Genomic DNA, 27,254 nt, shown 5'->3' on the forward strand with positions numbered 1-27,254 from the left:
CACTTCAGGGCCTATTCCACCTGATGCAATTGCGTCACTTGGCGTCATGGTCCAACCACCCCTGGGCACAGTGTAAACTGCGTCTCAAGGAAAGCAAGGCTGCATTAGACTGCTGTATGACTTATTTACATAGATAAAAACACTGGCATACTAACCTTTTGCTATGAAAAAAAGGAAGTAAGTACAGATAAACTGTAATTGGCTGCGCATGTGCAGTAGTCCCCGACTACGGGACTGACTGCGGGATAACAGAGCCTAGGAGTATGGCGAGGAAGCCTATGGCCTTCATATTTACCAGGGGCTTCCTCCACCCTACTGAATTCTTATGTTAGCTTGATCTTAGCTTCTCTTTAATACTTTGTGAGTCACAGACCCTGGGAGAGTAACCAGATCAGGTGAACTTACTGAAGTTGTCAGGCTTCTAGTTGTATAACCTAAAAACTTCTAAATTATAAAGATCTGTCTGATAGCAAGACAGTATCTTTTTGCTAGCTAAAAGACTAAAGGTGGCATCCTATATGCGTCTCCTCATTAAAGATGTCTTTAAAGCCCAGTTCCTAATCCCTAACCAATAATTTTAGTTTAGGATAATGTAAAAGGGGGTTTTGTGGATTTGTCACCATCTGTGAAAACGTAATCAATTCCTTCCTGGACAGGAATGGGAGGAATCTTCAGCCGTGATGGGGGAAATAAAGTAACTATACTATGTAATTTTTGTTTAATGCTGGGTACACACTATGAGATTTTATAGTCGATTTACTGTCAGATCGATTGCTTCCAACATGTCCGATTTGCTTTCCGATCGATTGCTGAGCATTTTCCGATCGATTTTCCTATTAAAGTTAAAGGAAATCGATCGGAAAGCACATTGGACATGTTGGAAGCAATCGATCTGACAGTAAATTGACCATAAAATCACATAGTGTGTACCCAGCATTAGGGAAACATTAGAATCCTTGACTAGTTTTCTATTGTCTCTTAGTTCCTGTCCCCAGTACTGCCAGTATTACATCCACAAAGTTTCATGGACGTCCCAGGGATACATCTGAAGATAAGTTTCTCAGGTGGAAGCACACAGAGAGGCCTAGTGCACACCAGAGCGGTTCGGCTGCGTTTTGCGATCCGCTTGCGGCTGCGGATACGCTTGGATAATGTATTTCAATGGGCTGGTGCACACCAGAGCGGCAGGCGTTTTGCAGAAACTCATACTCCCGGGCTGCTGCAGATTTTGGATTGTGGATGCGTTTCTGCCTCAATGTTAAGTATAGGAAAAACGCAAACCACTCTGAAAAACGGCAGTTCAGAGCGGTTTGCCAGGCGTTTTTGTTACAGAAGCTGTTCAGTAACAGCTTTACTGTAACAATACATGAAATCTACTACACCAAAAACGCTTCACAAAACCGCAAAATGCTAGCTGAAACGCTACAGAAAAATAAGAAAAAGCGTTTCAAAATCTGCTAGCATTTTGCGGATCTGCTGGCGGTTTTTGGTGTGCACCAGGCCAGAGAGCTGAAAATCTCACTAAAGTTTGATAGCAAGTTTCTAACCCCTTTCAAAATAAGATCCTGGAATCCGCTTTTGCTGTAGAAAACCAATACAGCTAGTACAGGAAGAAGGTTCAGTTTAGTGCTCTTTCACTCTGTATAACGCATGCATGAACATGATCTCCTGCACACTATGGCATGGCATGCAAATAGCGTTATAAACGCATTGCACCAGAATGCGCAGCTGTACTGTGAATGGTAACATGAAAGTCAACAACTTTCATTTTACCATGCATATCGCACACAATATGTGGTGTGTTATCATCAACAGCAGGGCACATAGTGTAAATGATCCCTTAGGTAAGAGTCAGTATTTGTAGAACGTTGTTTTTGTCATTTCTGTTTGTTTTTATATTAATTTTAATTTTTTTTTCAGGTCTCTTTGTTCTATTCCAAAAAGTAAGTATCTTTAAATCTGATACAGCATAACATCGATATCAGTAGCATACTTTTTGAAGAATTAGCATGCATCAATACAAAGGATTAACAGTGGTTTCAAATCAACAATAATCAAACATTAGGAAGTTAGAAAAAATAATCTTGTTGTATAGGCTTGGCTCTGTAGGTGTGCTATATACACCAATGGTTCTGGATGCAGGCCTGACTTCAGGGGCATAAAGAGATCATTTGCATAATCGGCAGTGGTGCATTGTGGTTAACCACAGATGTCCCCATGAAGCTGAAGTACGTACTGAAGCAAGTACCTTCTGTTTTAAGAAGGCAAATCACACCAAGCATTGCTTTTTAGTAGGAGGGCTTTTCGGTCTCTTCTACTTCCCTATACTTTCCTAGTGGTTTGGGTCACCCGAGCTGCTTGGTTACTCTGTTGTACAAGTAATGGCTGTAAAAACAAGCAGGCTTTCTGGCTAGAGAGTGGGAAAGGGAAACAAAACCAATAAATAACAAAATAAGCAAGAACCATAGCTTGCTTAGTGAAAGGTTGCTGTAGAAGCAATGTGGACAATGATGTCATGAAACAGTATCAATCAATGTACCATCCTCATCCTCAGATCTATCAGGAAATAAACCAGTTCTGGACTAGACTAGTTGTAATCTGCATCCTGTTTATGTCCATTTATCCCTGCCAGGGCTTAGATGGCAACGTCCACCTTCGCACACACATCGCTTGCTGATACTGAGACGCTGTAACCTTCTCTCTCTGCTGTCATGCTGACAGCTGAGCTCTGTATCTTGGTCAGGAGCCAATGATATTAGCTCCTGACCCTGTAATCACTGCTTGTTTTGCTGAAAATAGACTGATCCTTAAGGGGCCAGAAACTGATGATATGAAAGTGGTTAAGATATACCTTTATAGTTATAGAAAATTGCTTTGGCCAAACAGCACATATATACTGCATCATGCCGTGAAATTTCCAGGGCTGTGGAGTCGGTACAAATCTTCCAACTCCGACTCAGACTCCTCAGTTTCTGAAACCACGACTCCGACTCCACTCCGACTCCGGGTACCCAAAATTGCTCAGACTCAGACTCCTCGACTCCGACTCCTTAGTCTAATACTTAACAGGGCTGTGGATTTTGTACAAAAATCATACGACTCCGACTCCTCAGTTTCTGAAACCACGACTCCGACTCCAACTCCGGGTGCCCAAAATTGCCCCGACTCCTCGACTCCGACTCCACAGCCCTGGAAATTTCAACTATTGCTAAAGGAGACCTAAAGTGAGAAGTATATGGAGGCTGCCATGGCAGTTAACTGGCAGTGCTTTTTGCCTGCTGTGGTGTCTGAATCACACACCTGAAACAAGCATACAGCTAATCGAGTTTTTTTTTTTTTTGTCAGAAACATCTGATATTTATGTTTGTTCAGGATCTATGGCTAAAACTATTCGAGACAGGATCAGCAGGACAGCCAGGCAACTGGTCTTGCTTAACCACTTTATCCACCACTACAGTATATCTACGTCCTCTGTAACTTCATCTAAGCCATGAGGACGTTTATATATGTCTTGTAGCTGAAGCACAGCTGTGCACGATGGGGCTTGCTCCTGTACAAAAACTTCTGGCACTATCTGCTGCAGCACTAATTGATGAATTGGAAATTCTGTTCCCTGAGCCAATAAGATTGATTTTTACCATTAATACTTTTGTTTTCTCAGTTCATAGTAAAAAAAATACACACTGTAGCATTATTTCAGAATCAAATAGCCTCACCATAAATTGCGACAGGAACATAAGTAAAGGTAGAAATAGCCAAACATATTTTTTTTGTTTTGTTTTTTTATCTACAGTAATGCTTTTTATTTTTAAACTGGAATTGGTAAAACTGAAAAACGTGTGTTCCCTTTTTTCCATTAAAATGCATAGAAAGCAAAATTGAGAAGAAAAAAATGCCATACAATGAAAGCCTAGTTCGTCTTGGGGAAAAAAAAGGATATATATTTCATTTAGGTGTCATAGGAGGATTTGAGGTCTGGATGCAGACCTCTCACGACATGTTCCCTTTAGAGTGACATTTATTTCACATGTGTACAAGATTTTGGTTAGTTCTATCAACCCAACTCAGGTTTGTGTTGTGGGGAAGTATCATTCTGTCTTGGCATTTGTCCTGGAAGATTCCCAGTAGTAGTTACCATAGAAAGTGCTTAAAGAGACTCCGTAACAAAAATTGCATCCTGTTTTTTATCATCCTACAAGTTCCAAAAGCTATTCTAATGTGTTCTGGCTTACTGCAGCAAGTTCTACTATCACCATCTCTGTAATAAATCAACTTATCTCTCTTGTCAGACTTGTCAGGCCTGTGTCTGGAAGGCTGCCAAGTTCTTCAGTGTTGTGGTTCTGCTATGCACTCCCCCCTCCAGGCCCCTCTTTGCACACTGCTGTGTGATATTTAGATTAGTGCAGCTTCTCTCTGCTCTATTATCTTTTACAAGCTGGATAAATCCTCCTCTGAGCTGGCTGGGCTTTCACATACTGAGGAATTACATACAGGCAGAGCTGTCTGCACTCTGCAGGAAGAAACAGCCTGACACTTCAGTGGAAGATAGCTGCAGGGGGAAAGAAACACACAAATGATCTCTTGAGATTCAAAAGGAATGCTGTTTACAGCCTGCTTGTGTATGGATGTATTTTCTATGTGTGGACATACTGTACATCAACCTACTTCCTGTTTTGGTGGCCATTTTGTTTGTTTATAAACAAACTTTTTAAAACTGTTTTTAACCACTTTTGATGCGGCGAGGAGCGGCGAAATTGTGACAGAGGGTAATAGGAGATGTCCCCTAACGCACTGGTATGTTTACTTTTGTGCGATTCTAACAATACAGATTCTCTTTAAAGTGGATCCGAGATAAACTTTTACTCATTGCATAATTGTGTTCCTTTCCTATTGTTTATAGGTAATTCCTCAAGCCAAATACTTTTTTGTTTTTGTTTTAATGCTCTAATTCCCTATAAACTAAATAAGCCACTCCCATGGGTTTTCAGAGAGCCTAGGCACTTTCAGACAGTAGCAAGGGCTCATGGGAGCTCAGTCTGGGCAGGAGGAGGGGGAGGTATTACTAGCCATTGATTTCAGAGGCAGAGGGGAGGAGAGGGGATGAGGGGGGATTAGTTTTCTTTGCTCAAGATACAGATAAGCCTGCCTGTGTGTAATATTTACAAACAACATGGCTGCTGTCATTGTATCACAGGAAGAAATATTCTTATTCTATTAAAGCTGTTTGCAGCTAGATTTGCTGTGTAAATAACTAAACTTTAGATAAGATATATATATAGACAAGTTACTTGTTATAGTTAGTTTTTCATCTCGGATCCGCTTTAAAGAGGAAGTGTCGCGAAAATCTTAAAAAAAACACATAAAAATGAGTACATTTCTCCCAGAGTAAAATGAGCCATAAATAGCTTCTCCCCTATGTTGCTGTCACTTACAGCAGGTAGTAGAAATCTGACATTACCGACAGGTTTTGGGTTAGTCCATCTCTTCATGTGGGAGTCTCAGCATGGCCTTTATCCTTTATAAAGACATTCCCTGAAAATGATTAATACAGAGATGCTGGCCAGTCTCCCTGCTTGCTGCACACTATTTTGGCAGTTGGACGAAGCAACTGCCATTCACTAAGTGCTTTTAAAAATAAAGAAAACCCTGAGAACCCCCTATGAGAAGATGGGCTAGTCCAAAATCTGTCAGTAATGTCCGTTTTCTACTACTTACTGTAAGTGACAGCAACATAGGAGAAAAGTAATTTATGGCTCATTTTACTCTGGGAGAAATGTACTTCCTATTTTTGTGTTTTAAATGTTAAGATTTTCGCGACAGTTCCTCTTTAAAAAATATGTACATGTATACAAACGTTCAGTGAAAGTTGTTGTACATTTTTATTTGCAGAAATACTGCATCCTGGCTCTTTACTAAACTATTATCAGGTATCAAACAATTTATTACCTCATTTAAATTCATGTCTTCTGTATATTTATGCTTTTTTGTTACTTCTTGGTATGATTAAGTGTTAACATATTTGTTTAATAACTGTTTATTTCTACACTCTTTCAGCAGCTAGAACAAAAAAGGAAAGCGTGTGTCCATTCTGTTTCCAAATACTTACACCTGATAACTACAAAGCACGCCTAAGACCAAAAATGAAAATCACACGACGCATTGAAAGTTTGCTAAAGAAAGAAGCAAAAAGCCATAGGCTTACTCTCAAGCAAACAAAACTCCTTCGGAAATACAAGCTTTCAAAGAGTGTCCTGGTAGGCTAATTTCTCATGTATGTCGCAGCTGATCGAAAGTATGATAATCATTAGTATTATAATACAGGCCACATATTATAGAGGTTGATGCTTTTTAGTGTTCAAAAGGTGCTTTATTGAAAAAAGTACAAACGTAAAGATACAAAGCATCATTGTGGTAAACATCAGCCTCCATGGAGGCATATCTACATGTATAAACAATGTTAGCGTAATTAGGAACATAACAGGATTATGAAAGCCACGTCAGTGGCAATGATAGTAATATCAGGTCAGGTCTCAGTAGCAGGACTTCAACAATAGCTCAGGTTAGTAAAGATAAGTGTCACACTATAAGGCATATTAGAAGTAAACAGGAATTTGGTTCAAGAGGATACCTTGACATGAAACTAAAAAATGTTGACATAATATATAGTACAGAAGCTACAAAGTGTTAAATAGTCGGCATATGTTTCATACATTCATGAGTTCAGACATAGTTGTGTTCCCTCTGTAGTCAACCCATGGTTTCCATACTTTCTCGAAATGTTCCATATTATCCAGGACACGTGCATTAATGCGCTCGAATATCATTTTCTGATCTATTTTAAGAGGTCGATGCTTTTTAAATGTATTTGTTTAGTTAGTTAGTGGTAATGTGTCTTAAAGAGACACTGAAGCGAAAAAAAATATGATATAATGAATTGGTTGTGTACTATGAATAATTACTAGAAGATTAGCAGCAAAGAAAATATTCTAATACTTTTATTTTCAGGTATATAGTGTTTTTTCTAACATTGCATCACTCTATAATATGTGCAGATTACACAACAATCAGCATTCAAAATGAGTCTTTCAGAGCAGTCTGTGAAGTAATGAACCCTCCTCTAGCAGAGGAAAAGTAAATAGTCCAGGAACAGTTGAGATAATAAAAGTCAGATAACAGCCCTCTCCACGACTAAGGGCTAGTTCACACTTGATTTAAAAACGTATCCGTAGCTACGTTTTTTGTCCCGGACGAAAAACGTAGCCACGGATACCAATGTTAAAAATAGGAACAGTACACACTCAAGTTAAAAACGTATCCGCGTGCGATCCGCGGAATACGTTTTTAAACCCGGAACGCTGAGTCCGGACTTGCAGCATTTTTCACGGACCCGTATACACGTACGGGTAGTGAAAATCAATGGGGAAACGGGCCTCCCTCTTCACTGACATTTTGGGACACTGGAAACGGATCAGTTTCCAGTGTCCCATGGTGAAGGAGGGGGCCGCCATGCTGGAGGGGGTAGCAGCCAGGACAGGGGGCTGCGGGCAAAGCGGCGGCTAGGGGGGTCACATCCCCCCCCTTGCTCACCTGGGTGCCCCCCGTCCCCGCTCCCCCTCCAGCTCGCATATAATGTAATAATTTGTACCTAATTAAGTTCGGCGAGACGGGCACTTCCGCCCACACCGCTCGCCGTCACTTCCTGCGATGCTGCCCACTGAAATACAGAGGGCGACATTGCAGGAAGTGACGGCGAGCGGTGTGGGCGGAAGTGCCCGGCTCGCCGAACTTCATTAGGTACAAATTATTACATTATATGCGAGCTGGAGGGGGAGCGGGGACGGGGGGCACCCAGGTGAGCAAGGGGGGGGGGGGATGTGACCCCCCTGGCCGCCGCTTTGCCCGCAGCCCCCCGTCCTGGCTGCTACCCCCTCTAGCAAAAAAAAAACAAAAAACACGCAAGCGGATCCAAAACGTGTGCTGCAAAAAAGGCAGCACGGATCCGCTTGCGTTCCGGGTTTTGAAAATCGGAGCCCGGACCACGGATGCGTCCCGCACCTGGAGCTAGTGTGGCCCAGGCGTAAGTTAGTCGGAGAGCTTAATAGCTTTTTTGCATAGAGATAACAACTGGAGTTTCTCAACTCTTCCTGCACTGGAAACAATTAGACTGATGTATCTGATCTTAATGTTTTTTTTTCTTAGCTGTACTACACATACAAATCATAATCTCATCATTTTTTTTTCGCTTCAGTGTCTCTTTAACTGTTAGCATCTAGTTTGAAACTAGTTATGCTCTTTGTTTTGATAATTGTACCTTCTATTGCAAAACAATAACTTTTCCTTACACATGTAAACTTAGACACCGCTTCATAAAGCTGTGAGATTAGATTTACAAATATAGCAACTCACTCTTGGGCAATGACTTGAAGAGTAGGTGAGCTTATTTAGTAGTAGTGCATTGTGGGTAACCACAAATGTTCATTTTATAACTGAATTATTGCAAATTTCCTTCTGTTTTAAGAAGGCAATTACACCAAGCTTATTTGCTGGGTAATGGTATGTGGCACGAGTCAGGAAATCGCTACCAGGACTTATATACTTGAATGTAATCAAGATACCTTATACCTAAAAAAAAAAAAAAAAAAAAAAAAAAAAAAAAAAAAAAAATCTGACTCAAAAGTAAATGAAGGGAAGATGATATGATTTCCCAGTTTATTGCTTCCTATTATTGTTCCTCCATTATTGTATATCCATTGTGCTTTCTATATAAATATTACTGTTTGGCTTCCCAAAGTATAGTGCACATTTATAATGCTAGGCTTTTTGTGATCCATTCTTTATTAATAGTACACCAATTAGGGTCACCATTATTTGCGCCTCTAGTACGGTGCCCAGTTTATATTGGTCTGTTATACCGCTGAGTTTCCTGCTATGCCCCCAAACATGGAGAATATCATAGATAATTGCATAGTTTACCGTATATACTCACATATAAGCCTCCCCCCACCACTTTTACCCAAAAAAAAAAAAAAAAAAAAGCAAAAAATGATTGACCCCCATATAAGCCGGGGGTAGAAAATGCTGGCCGCTTTATTCCCCTAGTGTGTCCCAGTATAGCTAGTATAGTGCCCAGTATAGCTAGTATAGTGCCCCAGTATAGCTAGTATAGTGCCCCAGTATAGCTAGTATAGTGCCCAGTATAGCTAGTATAGTGCCCCAGTATAGCTAGTATAGTGCCCAGTATAGGTAGGTAGTGCCCCAGTATAGTGCCCAGTATAGCTAGAATAGTGCCCAGTATAGCTAGTATAGTGCCCAGTATAGCTAGTATAGTGCCCCAGTATAGCTAGTATAGTGCCCCAGTATAGCTAGTATAGTGCCCCAGTATAGCTAGTATAGTGCCCCAGTATAGCTAGTATAGTGCCCCAGTATAGCTAGTATAGTGCCCCAGTATAGCTAGTATAGTGCCCCAGTATAGCTAGTATAGTGCCCCAGTATAGCTAGTATAGTGTCCCAGTATAGCTAGTATAGTGGCCCAGTATCCGCTAGTATAGTGCCCAGTATCCGCTAGTATAGTGCCCAGTATCCGCTAGTATAGTGCCCAGTATCCGCTAGTATAGTGCCCAGTATCCGCTAGTATAGTGCCCCAGTATCCGCTAGTATAGTGCCCCAGTATCCGCTAGTATAGTGCCCCAGTATAGCTAGTATAGTGCCCAGTATAGCTAGTATAGTGGCCCAGTATCGCTAGTATAGTGCCCCAGTATAGCTAGTATAGTGCCCCAGTATCCGCTAGTATAGTGCCCCAGTATAGCTAGTATAGTGCCCAGTATAGCTAGTATAGTGCCCAGTATAGCTAGTATAGTGGCCCAGTATCGCTAGTATAGTGCCCAGTATCCGCTAGTATAGTGCCCAGTATCCGCTAGTATAGTGCCCCAGTATAGCTAGTATGGTGCCCCAGTATAGCTAGTATGGTGCCCCAGTATAGCTAGTATGGTGCCCCAGTATAGCTAGTATAGTGCCCCAGTATCGCTAGTATAGTGCCCAGTATAGCTAGTATAGTGCCCCCTGCCTCCCCTTTCCCCCGCGGCCGCCGCTGCTTTTACCTTAGCCTGCGCCGCTTCTTCTATTCCCCTCCTCTCCGGCTCTGTAGGACAGCAGCACTCTTCACGCCGGCTGCTGTGATCAGACAGGAAGCAGCGGAGAGCGCGGCTTCCTGTAGCTGCGGTTGCTATAGGAACCGCTCTCTCTACTGCAGCCGCCGTGAAGAGCGCTGCAGTGAATTACGGAGCCGGACAGGAGGGGAATAGATGAAGCGGCGCCAGGTAAGGTAATTGCATCGATAGCGGCGGCTGCAGGGGGGGTCGTTCGGGGTGCTCGGACCACCAGCACCAGACTCGCATACAAGCCGACCCCCCCCAACATTTGACCCACTTTTTGGGGGTCAAAAATTCGGCTTGTATGCGAGTATATATGGTATATAATTCCATAATGCAATTCCCCATGGTGTCGGCACTTCCGTATGACGTGTGTAATCGGGGAACTTGGAGGAGATGCCGGCACTAGGGGGAGAGATGAGCACAGGCAGCTTTAGACTCCAGCAGGGAGGTGAGTAAAGCACAGCTTCCAGCTGGGCCAGTACTCTGCGCATGTCAGGATGATGTAATTGTAATGGAATTGGCGGGTGGTTTGTGCGTTGGTAAGTCAGGAATACCTGTAGTGGGAAAATATGCAGTTTAGTTAATTGGAATAGAATTTTTTTTTTTACATAACTGAATGTATAATGGCTTTAATTTAACAGAAGATTCAGGTTATTTCTAGCATTACCTTCTTGTAGAATGAATCCTTTTGTTGGCTTAACACTTGCCTTTCTGCAGTATGTTTGTTTGTTGTGGCATTCCATTTCGCTGTCCTTTTGTGTCACTTGTGATGTGAAGCATCATAACAGTAGAAGCTTCTTACCAGATCAATTTTCATTAAATGAACAGCTAGACAATTGGAGCTGTCTGTGCATGTCTAAGTGGGGTCTACAGACATGAAGGGCATTTATACCTGGCGGTAAGGTTCATTTTTTGCGCATATAGTGTGACTATACACGTAAATGTGTTTATATGTATAGTAAAGTCAATATCTCTGATCACTTAGTTGACCTCTTTATGATTTCACACTGTACTGTACTGGAGAAGGGCATTAGGTTCAGTTACATCAAATGTTGTGGTGTGTGGAAGCCTTATGCAGTCACATATGGGCAGACCAATGAATGATGTCTGAGTACCAGTGGCTGAAAGTTGATAAAACTGTAATGAAAATTGATTAAATGGGTAGATCTAGTTAACTAGGCTGGCTTGTTTTATTATTTTCTAGCTTGGTGGTCTATTTTCTGCTTTGTGTGCGTGTTTCCAAACTAAACAAAAGAAAAGCTGTAACATCATTCATAATATTTCAATCACCTTAAATTTCATTTGGGTGCAGTTTTCAACCTGGAGGCAGCTCTGACGAGGCATACAAGAACTTGAGATACTTCATGGGATAATATGTTATGCCAGTGTAATCGCATCTCTCCTAAAAATTCAGCATTACAGAGGAGTGATATATCTGGAGTGCCAGCAAGATCCTGGGCTATAGTTGGCACATCAACACAACTTTCATAAGGCACAGATATGAAAGGCTCCTAATCCAGCTTATTGTCATGATGGTAACATCTACGTCAATAATCCAGTCAACACTTGTCAGTGAAATTGATTCTTACGGATCCCAGTAGTTAAACTCAAAGATACCGGCTGGTAAGCTGTGCAAGCTAAAAGTAGGGAGATTGCTTCTCCTTTGGCAGACATCCACTGCCCAGTGTGTGTACTGCACATGGTGTAGCGCTTCTGGCCTCACTGTACCCATGCACTTTCCTGTATGTGTAATCCATTCTGGAACCTCACAGTAATGGACCACTGTTCCTGTACCCTTGATGAAGCCCCAATTGAGGGGTGAAGGCTCTTGGGTTAGGTTGGGTGATACATTTCTAGTGGGGGTAGTTTTTGCTGCTTTTGTTTATATGCTAGATGGTGTGCATGTTGTGTGATTGTGAAAATGCTGATGCATTAGGTTTGCTGGATGTACCCAGTGCTGTAGTATGTACCTAAATGATTCTACAACTTCACTGCTGTTCCGCTCTATTGGGATGGTATGTATTTAGAGATTGATATTCTGATTGTGTATGATTGGATGGGGGAGAGTCACATGTTTGTGGTTCCAGGATACACTGTGTGCCAACTGTCACATATACAGTGGAGGAAATATTTATTTGACCCCTCACTGATTTTGTAAGTTTGTCCAATGACAAAGAAATGAAAAGTCTCAGAACAGCATCATTTCAATGGTAGGTTTATTTTAACAGTGGCAGATAGCACATCAAAAGGAAAATCGAAAAAATAACCTTAAATAAAAGATAGCAACTGATTTGCATTTCATTGAGTGAAATAAGTTTTTGAACCCTCTAACAATAAAAGACTTAATACTTAGTGGAAAAACCCTTGTTTGCAAGCACAGAGGTCAAACGTTTCTTGTAATTGATGACCAAGTTTGCACACATTTTAGGAGGAATGTTGGTCCACTCCTCTTTGCAGATCATCTCTAAATCCCTAAGGTTTCGAGGCTGTCTCTGTGCAACTCTGAGCTTGAGCTCCCTCCATAGGTTTTCTATTGGATTAAGGTCCGGAGACTGACTAGGCCACTCCATGACCTTAATGTGCTTCTTCTTGAGCCACTCCTTTGTTGCCTTTGCTGTATGTTTTGGGTCATTGTCGTGCTGGAACACCCATCCACGACCCATTTTCAGTTTCCTGGCAGAGGGAAGGAGGTTGTCGTTCAGGATTTCACGATACATGGCTCCGTCCATTTTCCCGTTAATGCGATTAAGTTGTCCTGTGCCCTTAGCAGAAAAACACCCCCTAAGCAAAATGTTTCCACCCCCATGCTTGACGGTGGGGACGGTGTTTTGGGGGTCATAGGCAGCATTTTTCTTCCTCCAAACACAGCGAGTTGAGTTAATGCCAAAGAGCTCTATTTTGGTCTCATCAGACCACAGCACCTTCTCCCAGTCACTCACAGAATCATTCAGGTGTTCATTGGCAAACTTCAGATGGGCCTGCACATGTGCCTTCTTGAGCAGGGAGACCTTGCGAGCCCTGCAGGATTTTAATCTATTGCGGTGTAATGTGTTTCCAATGGTTTTCTTGGTGACTGTGGTCCCTGCTAATTTGAGGTCATTCACTAACTCCTCCCGTGTAGTTCTAGGATGCTTTTTCACCTTTCTCAGAACCATTGACACCCCACGAGGTGAGATCTTGCGTGGAGCCCCAGAGCGAGGTCGATTGATGGTCATTTTGTGCTCCTTCCATTTTCGAACAATCGCACCAACAGTTGTCACCTTCTCTCCCAGCTTCTTGCTAATGGTTTTGTAGCCCATTCCAGCCTTGTGCAGGTCCACAATTTTTGTCTCTGACATCCTTGGACAGCTCTTTGGTCTTTCCCATGTTGGAGAGTTTGGAGTCTGCTTGATTGATTGATTCTGTGGACAGGTGTCTTTTATACAGGTGACTAGTTAAGACAGGTGTCCTTAATGAGGGTGACTAATTGAGTAGAAGTGTCTAACCACTCTGTGGGAGCCAGAACTCTTAATGGTTGGTAGGGGTTCAAAAACTTATTTCACTCAATGAAATGTAAATCAGTTGCTATCTTTTATTTAAGGTTATTTTTTTCGATTTTCCTTTTGATGTGCTATCTGCCACTGTTAAAATAAACCTACCATTGAAATGATACTGTTCTGAGACTTTTCATTTCTTTGTCATTGGCCAAAATTACAAAATCAGTGAGGGGTCAAATAATTCTTTCCTCCACTGTACACTATTGAGTTGTTGTTTTTTTTTCTTCACCATTTAAACCCCTCCCCTTCCCTTTTTTTTCTTTTATCCTCCTTATGGGGTTGCAGCCTAACTTAACTGACACCCGTAGGATCTTTTCAGTAGATCCCTGAGCCAATAAATGTTGTAAGGATCCAATAAAAATCTGTGTAGAGGTTTTTCGCATTACTTAGTAATCCAGTGCTAGTGAAGGAAGTGACTATGAGAATACGGTCCTTAAAGAGGAACCATCGCGAAAATCTTAAAATTTAAAACACATACAAATAAGAAGTACATTTTTCCCAGAGTAAAATGAGCCAGATATTACTTTTCTCCTATGTTGCTGTCACTTACAGTAAGTAGTAGAAATCTGACATTACCCACAGGTTTTGGGCTAGTCCAGCTCTCTATAGGGGATTCTCAGCATGGCCTTTATTCTTTATAAATACATTCCTTGAAAATGATGAATACAAAGATGCTGAACAGCCTCCCTACTTGCTGCACACTATTTTGGCAGTTGGACAGAGCACCTGCCATTCACTAAGAAAACCCTGAGAACCCCCCTATGAGAAGATGGGCTAGTTTAAAATCTGTCGGTAATGTCAGATTACTACTACTTACTGTAAGTGACAGCAACATAGGAGAAAAGTAATTCATGGCTCATTTTACTCTAGGAGAAATCTACTTCTTATTTGTATGTGTTTTAAATAAGACTTTCGCTACCGTTCCTCTTTAGAGAGACACTGAAGCAAAAAAAAATAATGTATGATATAATGAATTGGTTGTGTAGTACTGATAATTACTAGAACATTAGTAGCAAAGAAAATATTCTCATATTTTTATTTTCAGTTATTTTTTTTTTTTTAATAACACTGCATCATTCTCTAATATTTACAGTTTACACACTACTCAGCATTCTAAATGATTTTACAGAGCAGGCCAGTGAACTTTTGAGCCCTTCTCTGCAGAGAAAAAGAAGATACAATGACTGACAGTTGAAATAACAAGCTTCAGAAGACAGAGCTCTCTGGGACTTGAAAGTAGTGGAGCTCAATGGCTCTTTTGCATAGATAACTGGAGTTTCTTTAAACGAGTTCTCTTGCACCTTTTTAAAAAAAAAAAAACCTGCCACTTACCTGGGGCTTCTATTGGCCCCCTGCAGCTGGAATGTCCCGTGCCGTCGTCCTCCGATGCTCCGTTCCCCACCGCCGGCATGGGTGCAATTATTCGTCTAACTAGACGAATAGAACTGCGGCTGTTCTTTAAAGGAAACCTAAACTGAGAAGGATATGGATTTTTCTTTTTAAAATAATACCAGTTGCCTGACTCTACTGCTGATTTAGTGTCTCTAATACTTGTAGTCACAGTCCCTCAACAAGCATGCAGATCAAGTGCTCTGACTGAATTCAGACTGGGTTAGCTGCATGCTTGTTTCAGGTGTGTGATTCAGCCACTACTGCAGCCAAAGAGATCAGCAGGGCTGCCAAGCAACTGGTATTGTTAAAAAGGAAACATCCATATCCCTCTCTCAGTTTAGGTGCACTTTAAAACCAATCATTTACCAAACACACAAATGGAGAAACTCACTCCCAAACAGTTCTCTGCTGCTTTATAAAGCCTGTAGGCTGCTTATAAGCCAATGAGAAATGCACACATATAATACACCTAGCTTGCAGTGATTAATCAAGCAGAAGCTGAGCAAGTCAGCCAATCACTTGGAGAGGGCTTCAGTTGCATATAGACAATGGCTATATGACCAGCAGGGGGCACCAGCGTGCAGGATATTTCCTCTCATCTGCCCCCCTCCTAACTAAACTGCATAGGATACTACAATAAAATTAAAAACAATGGTGCATGAGCCAGCCTGGGGCCCCGGGAACTCTCACTGCCCGGGGCCCCAGAACCAGCATCTAACACCATATGTGAGCGCAGCCAAATCCTTGGAGCTGTCAGAGCAGTAGGAGACAGGCCTTGGGGGTGGCAGCTCCAAGGATTTGGCTGCGCTCACATATGGTGTTAGATGCTGGTTCTGGGGCCCCGGGCAGAGAGAGTTCCCGGGGCCCCAGGCTGGCTCATGCACCATTGTTTTTTTTATTGTAGTATCCCATGCAGTTTAGTTAGGAGGGGGGCAGATGAGAGGGAATATCCTGCACGCTGGTGCCCCCTGCTGGTCATATAGCCATTGTCTATATGCAACTGAAGCCCTCTCCAACTGATTGGCTGACTTGCTCAGCTTCTGCTTGATTAATCACTGCAAGCTAGGTGTATTATATGTGTGCATTTCTCATTGGCTTATAAGCAGCCTGCAGGCTTTATAAAGCAGCAGAGAACTGTTTGGGAGTGAGTTTCTCCATTTGTGTGTTTGGTAAGTTTCAGAGCAGTAGGAGACAGGCCTTGGGGGTGGCAGCTCCAAGGATTTGGCTGCGCTCACATATGGTGTTAGATGCTGGTTCTGGGGCCCCGGGCAGTGAGAGATCCCGGGGCCCCAGGCTAACTCATGCACCATTGTTTTTAATTCACTTTAAAACCAGTGACAAATGGGCAGTTTTTGCTTACCAACTGATTAGGATAAAATTCTGGGTTGCTGGCCTGCTAAAGGAAATCACAGTCTCTAATTGTCATTAATAAACCAGATTAGTTCTGCACATTTGCAAATACACATTGAAGCAGAACTGAATATTAAAAAAATAAAATAAGTGTTTCACTTACCTTGAACTCTTGCCAGCCCCTTGCAGCCTTCCTGTCCCACGCTGTTCCTTCCGCTAGTTTCGGTTCGGTCGAAGCAGGAACTGCACCTGCGTGCCCCGGGCCTTATGTATCTTTCTTTGCATTTCTGCAGGGTCGGCCTTACTGCGGCTGCGCTAAGCGCTGCTGTGAATCATGTCCACGTGGGCCACGGCAAACTGCGCAGGCGCACAACTACTGCTCCTGCGCAGTTTGCCGATGCCCACGTGGCCATGATTAACAGCAGCGCTTCGCGCAGCCGCAGTAAGGGGCCAGAATACCAAGCGGCAAGAGCGGGACAGCGGCGGGGAGCGGAAGTGACAGCGTGGGACAGTCGGCTGCAAGGGGCTGGAGAAAGCCAGGTGAGTAAAGCTTTTTTTGTTGTTTTTTCCCTAAAAACTCCTTTAAGGCTAGGTCCACACTAGACACAGTTGCAGGACGGACACTGCAGTCCGGATCCGGGGAAGATTAGGGGAAGTACCCACCGTACTGCAAACTGATGAAAGTGCATCAGTTTTGCATCAGTTTCCGTTCAGGTTTTCCCTGACAGAAAACGTCTCCATCATTAGGAAGGAGTGGGAGGATTTTTTGGGCCAATCATAAAGCTCAGGCTATCTGTTTTAACATCAGTTTTTTGCCTGTGGAGCTGGAGATGCGTTTTCTCATTACTTTCACTACCCCTGCGTGTATCCGTGGTCCTGATCCGTTGCGTGAAAATGCAGCAGATCCGGACCTTCCGTTCAGGTTTTGAAAACGGGTCCCCGCAAACGCAGACCGATCCGTTTTTTACTTGGGTGAGGCTGGCTGCTACTTTGAACATTAGTATCCGGGACTCCGTTTTTCATCAGGTTTGAAAAACGCAGCCACGGATACGTTTCCGGACCTAGTGTGGACCAGCTCTAAGTCAAAATTTGCCAGGGGTATGAATAATTATGAGCAGCACTGTATATGTGTGTATATATATATATTATTTATGTATTTATTTTCCAGCTTGAAATGGTAGCATTAATGGTTTTTAGTATTTTGCTCCCCTCATTAGCCTGTACTTCACATGTTATTGACGTTGCTGGGTTTGCATCAATACTGTTATATAATGAGTTGATTGCCTTGTCTAAGCTCCATTCAGATTTACCAGCTGGACTGTTTTTCCTTGGTCTCCATTGCAGAATGGCAACTTTTACTTCGGTATCGGCTTATTTCTTTACTTTCTTTTATTTATTTTTTATTCTTTCTTGTGTTGAAAATGAATGGTTTGTAGATTTTTGTTATTTTTCATAGGATGTATCTTAAACTGTTTTTAGATGATAGATGGCAGTTTGACAAAGCCAGCGTAATCTTTTCATGTATAGCTAGTTAGACAGTTTTCCCATCTTTTATAACAACTAGAATATGTATGATTGTCGCGCACCTAGCAGCACCACAATAAGGAGCTTTAAAGGACTTACGAGCCCAAATAGTAAAAAAAAGTTAAGTACCTTAATCATTTTTAAATGCACGGAGGACGCCGTCCGCGCCCTCCGTGCTGTTCCGCCGGGTCCCCGCAGTCTGATCGCCCCCCGTGCCGCTCCCGACCCCACGGACGGGGTCGGGCTCCCCTTCCTCTCCCAAGATGGCCGCCGGCCGCGGCTGCGCAGTCCGCATACGCGTTAGTGCGGCTGCGCAGCTCTAGGGCCTCCCCCCCGATCCACGCACAGTAGCGTGGATCGAGGGGGGAGGCCCTAGAGCTGCGCAGCCGCACTAACGCGTATGCGGACTGCGCAGCCGCGGCCGGCGGCCATCTTGGGAGAGGAAGGGGAGCCCGACCCCGTCCGTGGGGTCGGGAGCGGCACGGGGGGCGATCAGACTGCGGGGACCCGGCGGAACAGCACGGAGGGCGCGGACGGCGTCCTCCGTGCATTTAAAAATGATTAAGGTACTTAACTTTTTTTTACTATTTGGGCTCGTAAGTCCTTTAACAAAAATGTTGGCTGCAAGGAGAAAAATGGATCTGTACCCCAATCCACTCGAATTAAACAAAAAACACAGTATTACTCCTGCGCACTCAAACAATTTAATACCATCAATTAAATAACAATAAAAATCATACCACACACGAGTAGCTCCACTAAAATCGCAACCACACTGTCACTCCCATTCAGACAAATCTGCAGGTATGCAGAGACCTTACACACCTCTCACACTGAAAAGTCCTGCAGGATCCTGCTAATTAGCCTGATGGTTCAGAGCAGCAGTTTGAGGATGCAAAAATATGCGAGCAAACACTTCAGTGGCAGATTAAGGATTCAATAAAAAAATTCCAATAAAAAGTTCCACAATAAAACAATAAATTCTCTGGATCAATGCCAGTGGTATATATTATCCTCTTAGTGATGTAAAGCATAACACAGCATTGCAATAAGGATGCATACTCACGACTCCTGTTATGAGTAGTGGTAACGATTTTTATCAGACTTTGGCAGCTTCTAATGAGTCCTGTTTACTTGGTAGGTATATCCAGTATAGCTGAACAGTCCGTTACAGGAGGAGTTGGACTTGCACTCCTGGGAATGAGCAGCTGCGGCCGTCAGCTCTCACTCTATGCCGGGATCCGGATGTTGTATTCAACATCCGGATCCCGGCATAGAGTGAGAGCTGACGGCCGCAGCTGCTCATTCCCAGGAGTGCAAGTCCAACTCCTCCTGTAACGGACTGTTCAGCTATACTGGATATACCTACCAAGTAACAGGACTCATTAGAAGCTGCCAAAGTCTGATAAAAATCGTTACCACTACTCATAACAGGAGTCGTGAGTATGCATCCTTATTGCAATGCTGTGTTATGCTTTACATCACTAAGAGGATAATATATACCACTGGCATTGATCCAGAGAATTTATTGTTTTATTGTGGAACTTTTTTATTGGAATTTTTTATTGGATCCTTAATCTGCCACTGAAGTGTTTGCTCGCATATTTTTGCATCCTCAAACTGCTGCTCTGAACCATCAGGCTAATTAGCAGGATCCTGCAGGACTTTTCAGTGTGAGAGGTGTGTAAGGTCTCTGCATACCTGCAGATTTGTCTGAATGGGAGTGACAGTGTGGTTGCGATTTTAGTGGAGCTACTCGTGTGTGGTATGATTTTTATTGTTATTTAATTGATGGTATTAAATTGTTTGAGTGCGCAGGAGTAATACTGTATTTTTTATAACAACTAGTTCAAATGTAAACAGTTAATATAATACAGGTACTACGCTTACTGACTCAACACTCAACTGCTATGATTTATATGAAGATGTGTATATTTTCTATTGAAAGTCTGTATGACCGATATATTATATTTACATTCTGAATTGTTTACTTTCTGTATTGCTTTTGTTAATGATAGTTTATTGGGATGTCTAATGAATCGTTACATTCTCTTTGGTCTAGGTGGTTACATGTAATACATGTAAAATGGTTTCCAAATATCCTGGTGAAACCAGAACTATTCTTGCCAATGCTCCGGGTACACCCCAGACAAGGAGGAATCTGGGGTCACCTGACCTAAGAACACCTGGATCAAGCAGGAAAGTGAACCTGTCATATAGTGAAGAGAAGCTGAGCTCAAAAACCAAAAGCCCAGTAATAACACCAAGGTACATCCTTCTTCTGACTTGATAATTTGTCAAAGTAGTTTTCTATATGAGAATTTGACCACTAAATATGGAAATTGGCGAAGAAAGAGTGATGCAGTCAGGATAGACTTCATAACGATGTAACATGAATTGTATAAATGAATAGTAAATTACAAGCTAGCTACCCATACATCATTCAGCAGCAAAATAACCATATATATCATCTTTTAACAAAACAAAACAAAAAAAAAACAACCTAGTTGCCTAATACTTGAAACTAAATGTGGAATTCTATCCACCTTGAAGTAACAGGCATGCTAACTATTATTGTATGTTTCTACTCTTCTATCTTACACATAGAAAATCTATGCTCTGTTTTTACCCCTGCATAGCAGCTACCATCTTACTATTAACACTATAGGAAGATGCGTGATATAAATGTTTAAGTGATAGCATGCTGGGGGGTTGTGTTTTATATTTTATTTGCCAGTTAGGCATGGGTGGGATCACAGCCAATAGCTACATGCAACTAATGGCCATATAGTTTTGTATTCCACCAATTAGTACAAAACAAGCCAGATTTTTGCTGATATCTTATGAAATCAGGGGGGCTCAATGAGGTGTAGAGGTGGCTATTGATTGCTAGATCAAGTGTATGACATAGAGCATATGGCCAGTAGCACGCACACAAGCACACACTTCTCTTCTTCTTCTCTTCCTTCTTCTCTCTTCTATTCCTTCTTCTCTCTTCTCTTCCTTCTTCTCTCTTCTTTTCCTTCTTTTCTCTTCTCGTCCTTCTTCTCTCTTCTCTTCCTTCTTCTCTCTTCTCTTCCTTCTTCTCTTCCTTCTTCTCTTCCTTCTTCTCTCTTCTCATCCTTCTTCTCTCTTCTCTTCCTTCTTCTCTTCCTTCTTCTCTCTTCTCATCCTTCTTCTCTCTTCTCATCCTTCTTCTCTCTTCTCATCCTTCTTCTCTCTTCTCATCCTTCTTCTCTCTTCTCTTCCTTCTTCTCTCTTCTCTTCCTTCTTCTCTCTTCTCTTCCTTCTTCTCTCTTCTCGTCCTTCTTCTCTCTTCTCGTCCTTCTTCTCTCTTCTCGTCCTTCTTCTCTCTTCTCGTCCTTCTTCTCTCTTCTCGTCCTTCTTCTCTCTTCTCGTCCTTCTTCTCTCTTCTCTTCCTTCTTCTCTCTTCTCTTCCTTCTTCTCTCTTCTCGTCCTTCTTCTCTCTTCTCGTCCTTCTTCTCTCTTCTCGTCGTCCTTCTCTCTTCTCGTCGTCCTTCTCTCTTCTCGTCGTCCTTCTCTCTTCTCGTCCTTCTTCTCTCTTCTCTTCCTTCTTCTCTCTTCTCTTCCTTCTTCTCTCTTCTCGTCCTTCTTCTCTCTTCTCGTCCTTCTTCTCTCTTCTCGTCCTTCTTCTCTCTTCTCGTCCTTCTTCTCTCTTCTCGTCCTTCTTCTCTCTTCTCGTCCTTCTTCTCTTCCTTCTTCTCTCTTCTCGTCCTTCTTCTCTCTTCTCGTCCTCCTTCTCTCTTCTCGTCCTTCTTCTCTCTTCTCGTCCTTCTTCTCTCTTCTCGTCCTTCTTCTCTCTTCTCTTCCTTCTTCTCTCTTCTCGTCCTTCTTCTCTCTTCTCGTCCTTCTTCTCTCTTCTCGTCCTTCTTCTCTCTTCTCTTCCTTCTTCTCTCTTCTCTTCCTTCTTCTCTCTTCTCGTCCTCCTTCTCTCTTCTCGTCCTTCTTCTCTCTTCTCGTCCTTCTTCTCTCTTCTCGTCCTTCTTCTCTCTTCTCGTCCTTCTTCTCTCTTCTCGTCCTTCGTCTCTCTTCTCGTCCTTCGTCTCTCTTCTCGTCCTTCGTCTCTCTTCTCGTCCTTCGTCTCTCTTCTCGTCCTTCGTCTCTCTTCTCGTCCTTCGTCTCTCTTCTCGTCCTTCTTCTCTCTTCTCGTCCTTCTTCTCTTCCTTCTTCTCTTCCTTCTTCTCTCTTCTCGTCCTTCTTCTCTCTTCTCTTCCTTCTTCTCTCTTCTCGTCCTTCTTCTCTCTTCTCGTCCTTCTTCTCTCTTCTCGTCCTTCTTCTCTCTTCTCGTCCTTCTTCTCTCTTCTCGTCCTTCTTCTCTTCCTTCTTCTCTCTTCTCTTCCTTCTTCTCTCTTCTCGTCCTTCTTCTCTCTTCTCTTCCTTCTTCTCTCTTCTCGTCCTTCTTCTCTCTTTTCGTCCTTCTTCTCTCTTCTCGTCCTTCTTCTCTCTTCTCGTCCTTCGTCTCTCTTCTCGTCCTTCGTCTCTCTTCTCGTCCTTCGTCTCTCTTCTCGTCCTTCGTCTCTCTTCTCGTCCTTCGTCTCTCTTCTCGTCCTTCGTCTCTCTTCTCGTCCTTCGTCTCTCTTCTCGTCCTTCGTCTCTCTTCTCGTCCTTCGTCTCTCTTCTCGTCCTTCGTCTCTCTTCTCTTCCTTCTTCTCTCTTCTCTTCCTTCTTCTCTCTTCTCGTCCTTCTTCTCTCTTCTCGTCCTCCTTCTCTCTTCTCGTCCTTCTTCTCTCTTCTCGTCCTTCTTCTCTCTTCTCTTCCTTCTTCTCTCTTCTCGTCCTCCTTCTCTCTTCTCGTCCTTCTTCTCTCTTCTCGTCCTTCTTCTCTCTTCTCGTCCTTCTTCTCTCTTCTCGTCCTTCTTCTCTCTTCTCGTCCTTCTTCTCTCTTCTCGTCCTTCTTCTCTCTTCTCGTCCTTCTTCTCTCTTCTCGTCCTTCTTCTCTCTTCTCGTCCTTCTTCTCTCTTCTCGTCCTTCTTCTCTCTTCTCGTCCTTCGTCTCTCTTCTCGTCCTTCGTCTCTCTTCTCGTCCTTCGTCTCTCTTCTCGTCCTTCGTCTCTCTTCTCGTCCTTCTTCTCTCTTCTCGTCCTTCTTCTCTTCCTTCTTCTCTTCCTTCTTCTCTCTTCTCGTCCTTCTTCTCTCTTCTCGTCCTTCTTCTCTCTTCTCGTCCTTCTTCTCTTCCTTCTTCTCTTCCTTCTTCTCTCTTCTCGTCCTTCTTCTCTCTTCTCGTCCTTCTTCTCTCTTCTCGTCCTTCTTCTCTCTTCTCGTCCTTCTTCTCTCTTCTCGTCCTTCTTCTCTTCCTTCTTCTCTCTTCTCTTCCTTCTTCTCTCTTCTCTTCCTTCTTCTCTCTTCTCGTCCTTCTTCTCTCTTCTCGTCCTCCTTCTCTCTTCTCGTCCTCCTTCTCTCTTCTCGTCCTCCTTCTCTCTTCTCTTCCTTCTTCTCTCTTCTCGTCCTTCTTCTCTCTTCTCGTCCTTCTTCTCTCTTCTCGTCCTTCTTCTCTCTTCTCGTCCTTCTTCTCTCTTCTCGTCCTTCTTCTCTCTTCTCTTCCTTCTTCTCTCTTCTCTTCCTTCTTCTCTCTTCTCGTCCTCCTTCTCTCTTCTCGTCCTCCTTCTCTCTTCTCGTCCTTCTTCTCTCTTCTCGTCCTTCTTCTCTCTTCTCGTCCTTCTTCTCTCTTCTCGTCCTTCTTCTCTCTTCTCGTCCTTCTCTCTTCTCGTCCTTCTTCTCTCTTCTCGTCCTTCTTCTCTCTTCTCGTCCTTCTCTCTTCTCGTCCTTCTCTCTTCTCGTCCTTCGTCTCTCTTCTCGTCCTTCGTCTCTCTTCTCGTCCTTCGTCTCTCTTCTCGTCCTTCGTCTCTCTTCTCGTCCTTCGTCTCTCTTCTTGTCCTTCGTCTCTCTTCTCGTCCTTCGTCTCTCTTCTCGTCCTTCGTCTCTCTTCTCTTCCTTCTTCTCTCTTCTCTTCCTTCTTCTCTCTTCTCTTCCTTCTTCTCTCTTCTCGTCCTTCTTCTCTCTTCTCGTCCTTCTTCTCTCTTCTCGTCCTTCTTCTCTCTTCTCGTCCTTCTTCTCTCTTCTCGTCCTTCTTCTCTCTTCTCTTCCTTCTTCTCTCTTCTCGTCCTTCTTCTCTCTTCTCTTCCTTCTTCTCTCTTCTCGTCCTTCTTCTCTCTTCTCTTCCTTCTTCTCTCTTCTCTTCCTTCTTCTCTCTTCTCGTCCTTCTTCTCTCTTCTCGTCCTTCTTCTCTCTTCTCGTCCTTCTTCTCTCTTCTCGTCCTCCTTCTCTCTTCTCGTCCTCCTTCTCTCTTCTCGTCCTTCTTCTCTCTTCTCGTCCTTCTTCTCTCTTCTCGTCCTTCTTCTCTCTTCTCGTCCTTCTTCTCTCTTCTCGTCCTTCTTCTCTCTTCTCGTCCTCCTTCTCTCTTCTCGTCCTCCTTCTCTCTTCTCGTCCTCCTTCTCTCTTCTCGTCCTCCTTCTCTCTTCTCGTCCTTCTTCTCTCTTCTCTTCCTTCTTCTCTCTTCTCGTCCTTCTTCTCTCTTCTCGTCCTTCTTCTCTCTTCTCGTCCTTCTTCTCTCTTCTCTTCCTTCTTCTCTCTTCTCGTCCTCCTTCTCTCTTCCTTCTTCTCTCTTCTCGTCCTCCTTCTCTCTTCGCGTCCTTCTTCTCTCTTCTCGTCCTTCGTCTCTCTTCTCGTCCTTCGTCTCTCTTCTCGTCCTTCGTCTCTCTTCTCTTCCTTCTTCTCTCTTCTCGTCCTTCTTCTCTCTTCTCGTCCTTCTTCTCTCTTCTCGTCCTTCTTCTCTCTTCTCTTCCTTCTTCTCTCTTCTCGTCCTCCTTCTCTCTTCCTTCTTCTCTCTTCTCGTCCTCCTTCTCTCTTCTCGTCCTTCGTCTCTCTTCTCGTCCCTCGTCTCTCTTCTCGTCCCTCGTCTCTCTTCTCGTCCCTCGTCTCTCTTCTCGTCCCTCGTCTCTCTTCTCGTCCCTCGTCTCTCTTCTCGTCCCTCGTCTCTCTTCTCGTCCCTCGTCTCTCTTCTCGTCCCTCGTCTCTCTTCTCGTCCCTCGTCTCTCTTCTCGTCCCTCGTCTCTCTTCTCGTCCCTCGTCTCTCTTCTCGTCCCTCGTCTCTCTTCTCGTCCCTCGTCTCTCTTCTCGTCTCTCTTCTCGTCCCTCGTCTCTCTTCTCGTCCCTCGTCTCTCTTCTCGTCCCTCGTCTCGTCCCTCGTCTCTCTTCTCGTCCCTCGTCTCTCTTCTCGTCCCTCGTCTCTCTTCTCGTCCCTCTCTCTCTCCTATAAAAAAGGATTTGATTTTTACAGTACGGTAGAAGACAGTCACCTCCAACCGAACAACCTCACCCGGCAGCAATAGCATACTGTGTATTTCCATTTAAGTTATACCAATTACCTTGCAGTCCTGCAGATTTTTCTGGCATCACAAACCAGAAACAATATGTGTGATATATTGTATATGTAAAATATGTGCCTAATCTAGTCACACTTCAGTCAGAGCACCTAAACTGCATGCTTGTTTAGGTTCTATGGCTAAAAGCACCCACTAATGATTCAATTAAGAGTGTCCACTCCTATCAAATCTATAGGCCCTCTACACATTCCAGATTAAATTGAAACAAAAAGCCCCAAAATATTGACCATTGTGAGGTATTCTCTTTTTGTCCCTCTGAAGATGCTAATCTCTTTTCATGGGTTAACAGGGACCTTAAAGAGGAAACCTCAATCAATAAATTTTGTCCAGGAAGTCAATAGGTAAATACTGAATCAAAACATTCTAGATTGAAGTTGTCTCTGCTGGCCCGTGAGCTTCACGTCCGCAGCAGCTAGAGCCGCAGGGACGCGCTAGTCACGTCCCTGCAGTTTGGGGGGGTCTGCAGACGATCCTGCGGGCATCGCTGCTGCTGCTAGCAGGGAGGATTGGCTGCAGGGGACAAAAGTTCCCTGTGCCAATCCGAGCATGTATGCCACGAATAAACTGTTTTTGTTCAGACCATACAGTACATAGGCTTCTTCGATAGACACACATGTTCTATCTACTGGGGCCCTTTAATTAGTCGTTTATTTTATTTATTTATTTCTAGATTTTATTTTTATTTTTTTTTCAAATTCACTTATTTGTAACAGTCAAGATTGTCTCTCTTTTTTTATTCCCCCAGCCTCTCCATTGTTTCATTAGTGTTGGAAGCAGCTGGCTCAGAGTTTTTATATTCTGTGTATTTTGATATTGTGTTCAGCATGCGATTAATATGTCAAACCGTGTCTCTTTTTAACCAAAAAACCCAAAAGAAAGAACTGGTTTTGAGTCTCTTTTTAATTTACAGAAACCGAGTATATAATGTTTTGCTGAATGCTTATATTTTTTATTTTTTTTTGGGTAGGTCCTGCGTTTCTGCCCAGTCTTCACCAGCCACAATGGCAAAATCCTCCAAGAAGAGCAAATTTCATGTCTCCAGATTGAAGATGCTCCTTAGCCAAGATGAAAAGGAACCAAACAAAAAGGGGGATTTGCAGAATTTCCTCACATCTCTTTCGTGACTTGATAAACATACACTCGTTTTTGGTTTCTTTTGCTTCAGTGGAGATTTTAAACCACCATTTTCTAGTGGACCATGAGGGATAACTGCTGTTTTGTGAAAAAAGAATTTAGTGCAATCTTGTGGATAGATCAATAAATGATTGTAGGATGTAATGCTCGGTCTTTAAATCTGACCCTTTTTTTTTTTTTATCTCAAGTGGCTCACTTTGTGCTACATGATTAAAATGAAATATTTAACAATGAATACGAAAACAAATGCTCTGAGAGTATAAATATATTTTACTTAGAGCAACCTTTTAATAATTTGAGTCGTAGTTGCTGTGTGCAACAATTTATTTTTCCACCTTCATGCACAAAGTCCCAAGTTTGCAGTATAAACTTTTAATGGACTTACCTGTAAATATCTCAAAATGCACAAGTATATATGTGCACAAGTATATACAGGTTATAATAAGCACATTTAATCAGGATGGAAAGAGTACTCTAGATTTTAATATGCCTGCATATAACCCTGTTCACTTCATGCTGCAGCAGCCTCTGGGGGGACAAACTTAAAAAGCATAAATTGCTCAAGAGAGCACTACCAGGTTTTTACAGCTGTAGATCATAGAAATGAGCAAGCAGGGGGACTCATGCTCACTCATCTCCTTCTGGTTTGACAATCCTGATGAGTGAAAGCAGAAAGCACAGTTGTGGGAGAGGGGAAAAGCAGCACTTGTAGGTGCAGAAAATGGTGATCAGACATTATTGCCCAACCAGATTTAAAGTGGCACTA

The 27,254-nt window shown here is 43.0% G+C and overlaps 1 protein-coding gene across 5 annotated transcripts in view; it reads left to right on the forward strand.

Moving 5' to 3' along the window:
* The window catches only part of LOC137532571 (UPF0711 protein C18orf21 homolog), a 61,757-nt gene extending 35,125 nt beyond the window's left edge, over window positions 1-26,632 (forward strand). For 2 of the 5 annotated variants that reach the window (XM_068253221.1, XM_068253220.1), the window contains exons 3-6: window positions 1,921-1,943; window positions 6,055-6,254; window positions 20,016-20,221; window positions 26,322-26,632. In XM_068253221.1, the coding sequence (XP_068109322.1) occupies window positions 1,921-1,943; window positions 6,055-6,254; window positions 20,016-20,221; window positions 26,322-26,478 (586 nt within the window). In that variant the 3' untranslated portion in view covers window positions 26,479-26,632. Of the gene's footprint in view, window positions 1-1,920; window positions 1,944-5,678; window positions 5,717-5,889; window positions 5,928-6,054; window positions 6,255-20,015; window positions 20,222-26,321 lie in introns of those variants that run through there. The other 3 variants (XM_068253223.1, XM_068253224.1, XM_068253222.1) reach the window with 3 other exon arrangements.
* The last annotated feature ends 622 nt before the right edge of the window (window positions 26,633-27,254 follow it).

Source organism: Hyperolius riggenbachi, chromosome 9, assembly GCF_040937935.1.
Source record: "Hyperolius riggenbachi isolate aHypRig1 chromosome 9, aHypRig1.pri, whole genome shotgun sequence".
Lineage (NCBI taxonomy): Eukaryota > Metazoa > Chordata > Amphibia > Anura > Hyperoliidae > Hyperolius > Hyperolius riggenbachi.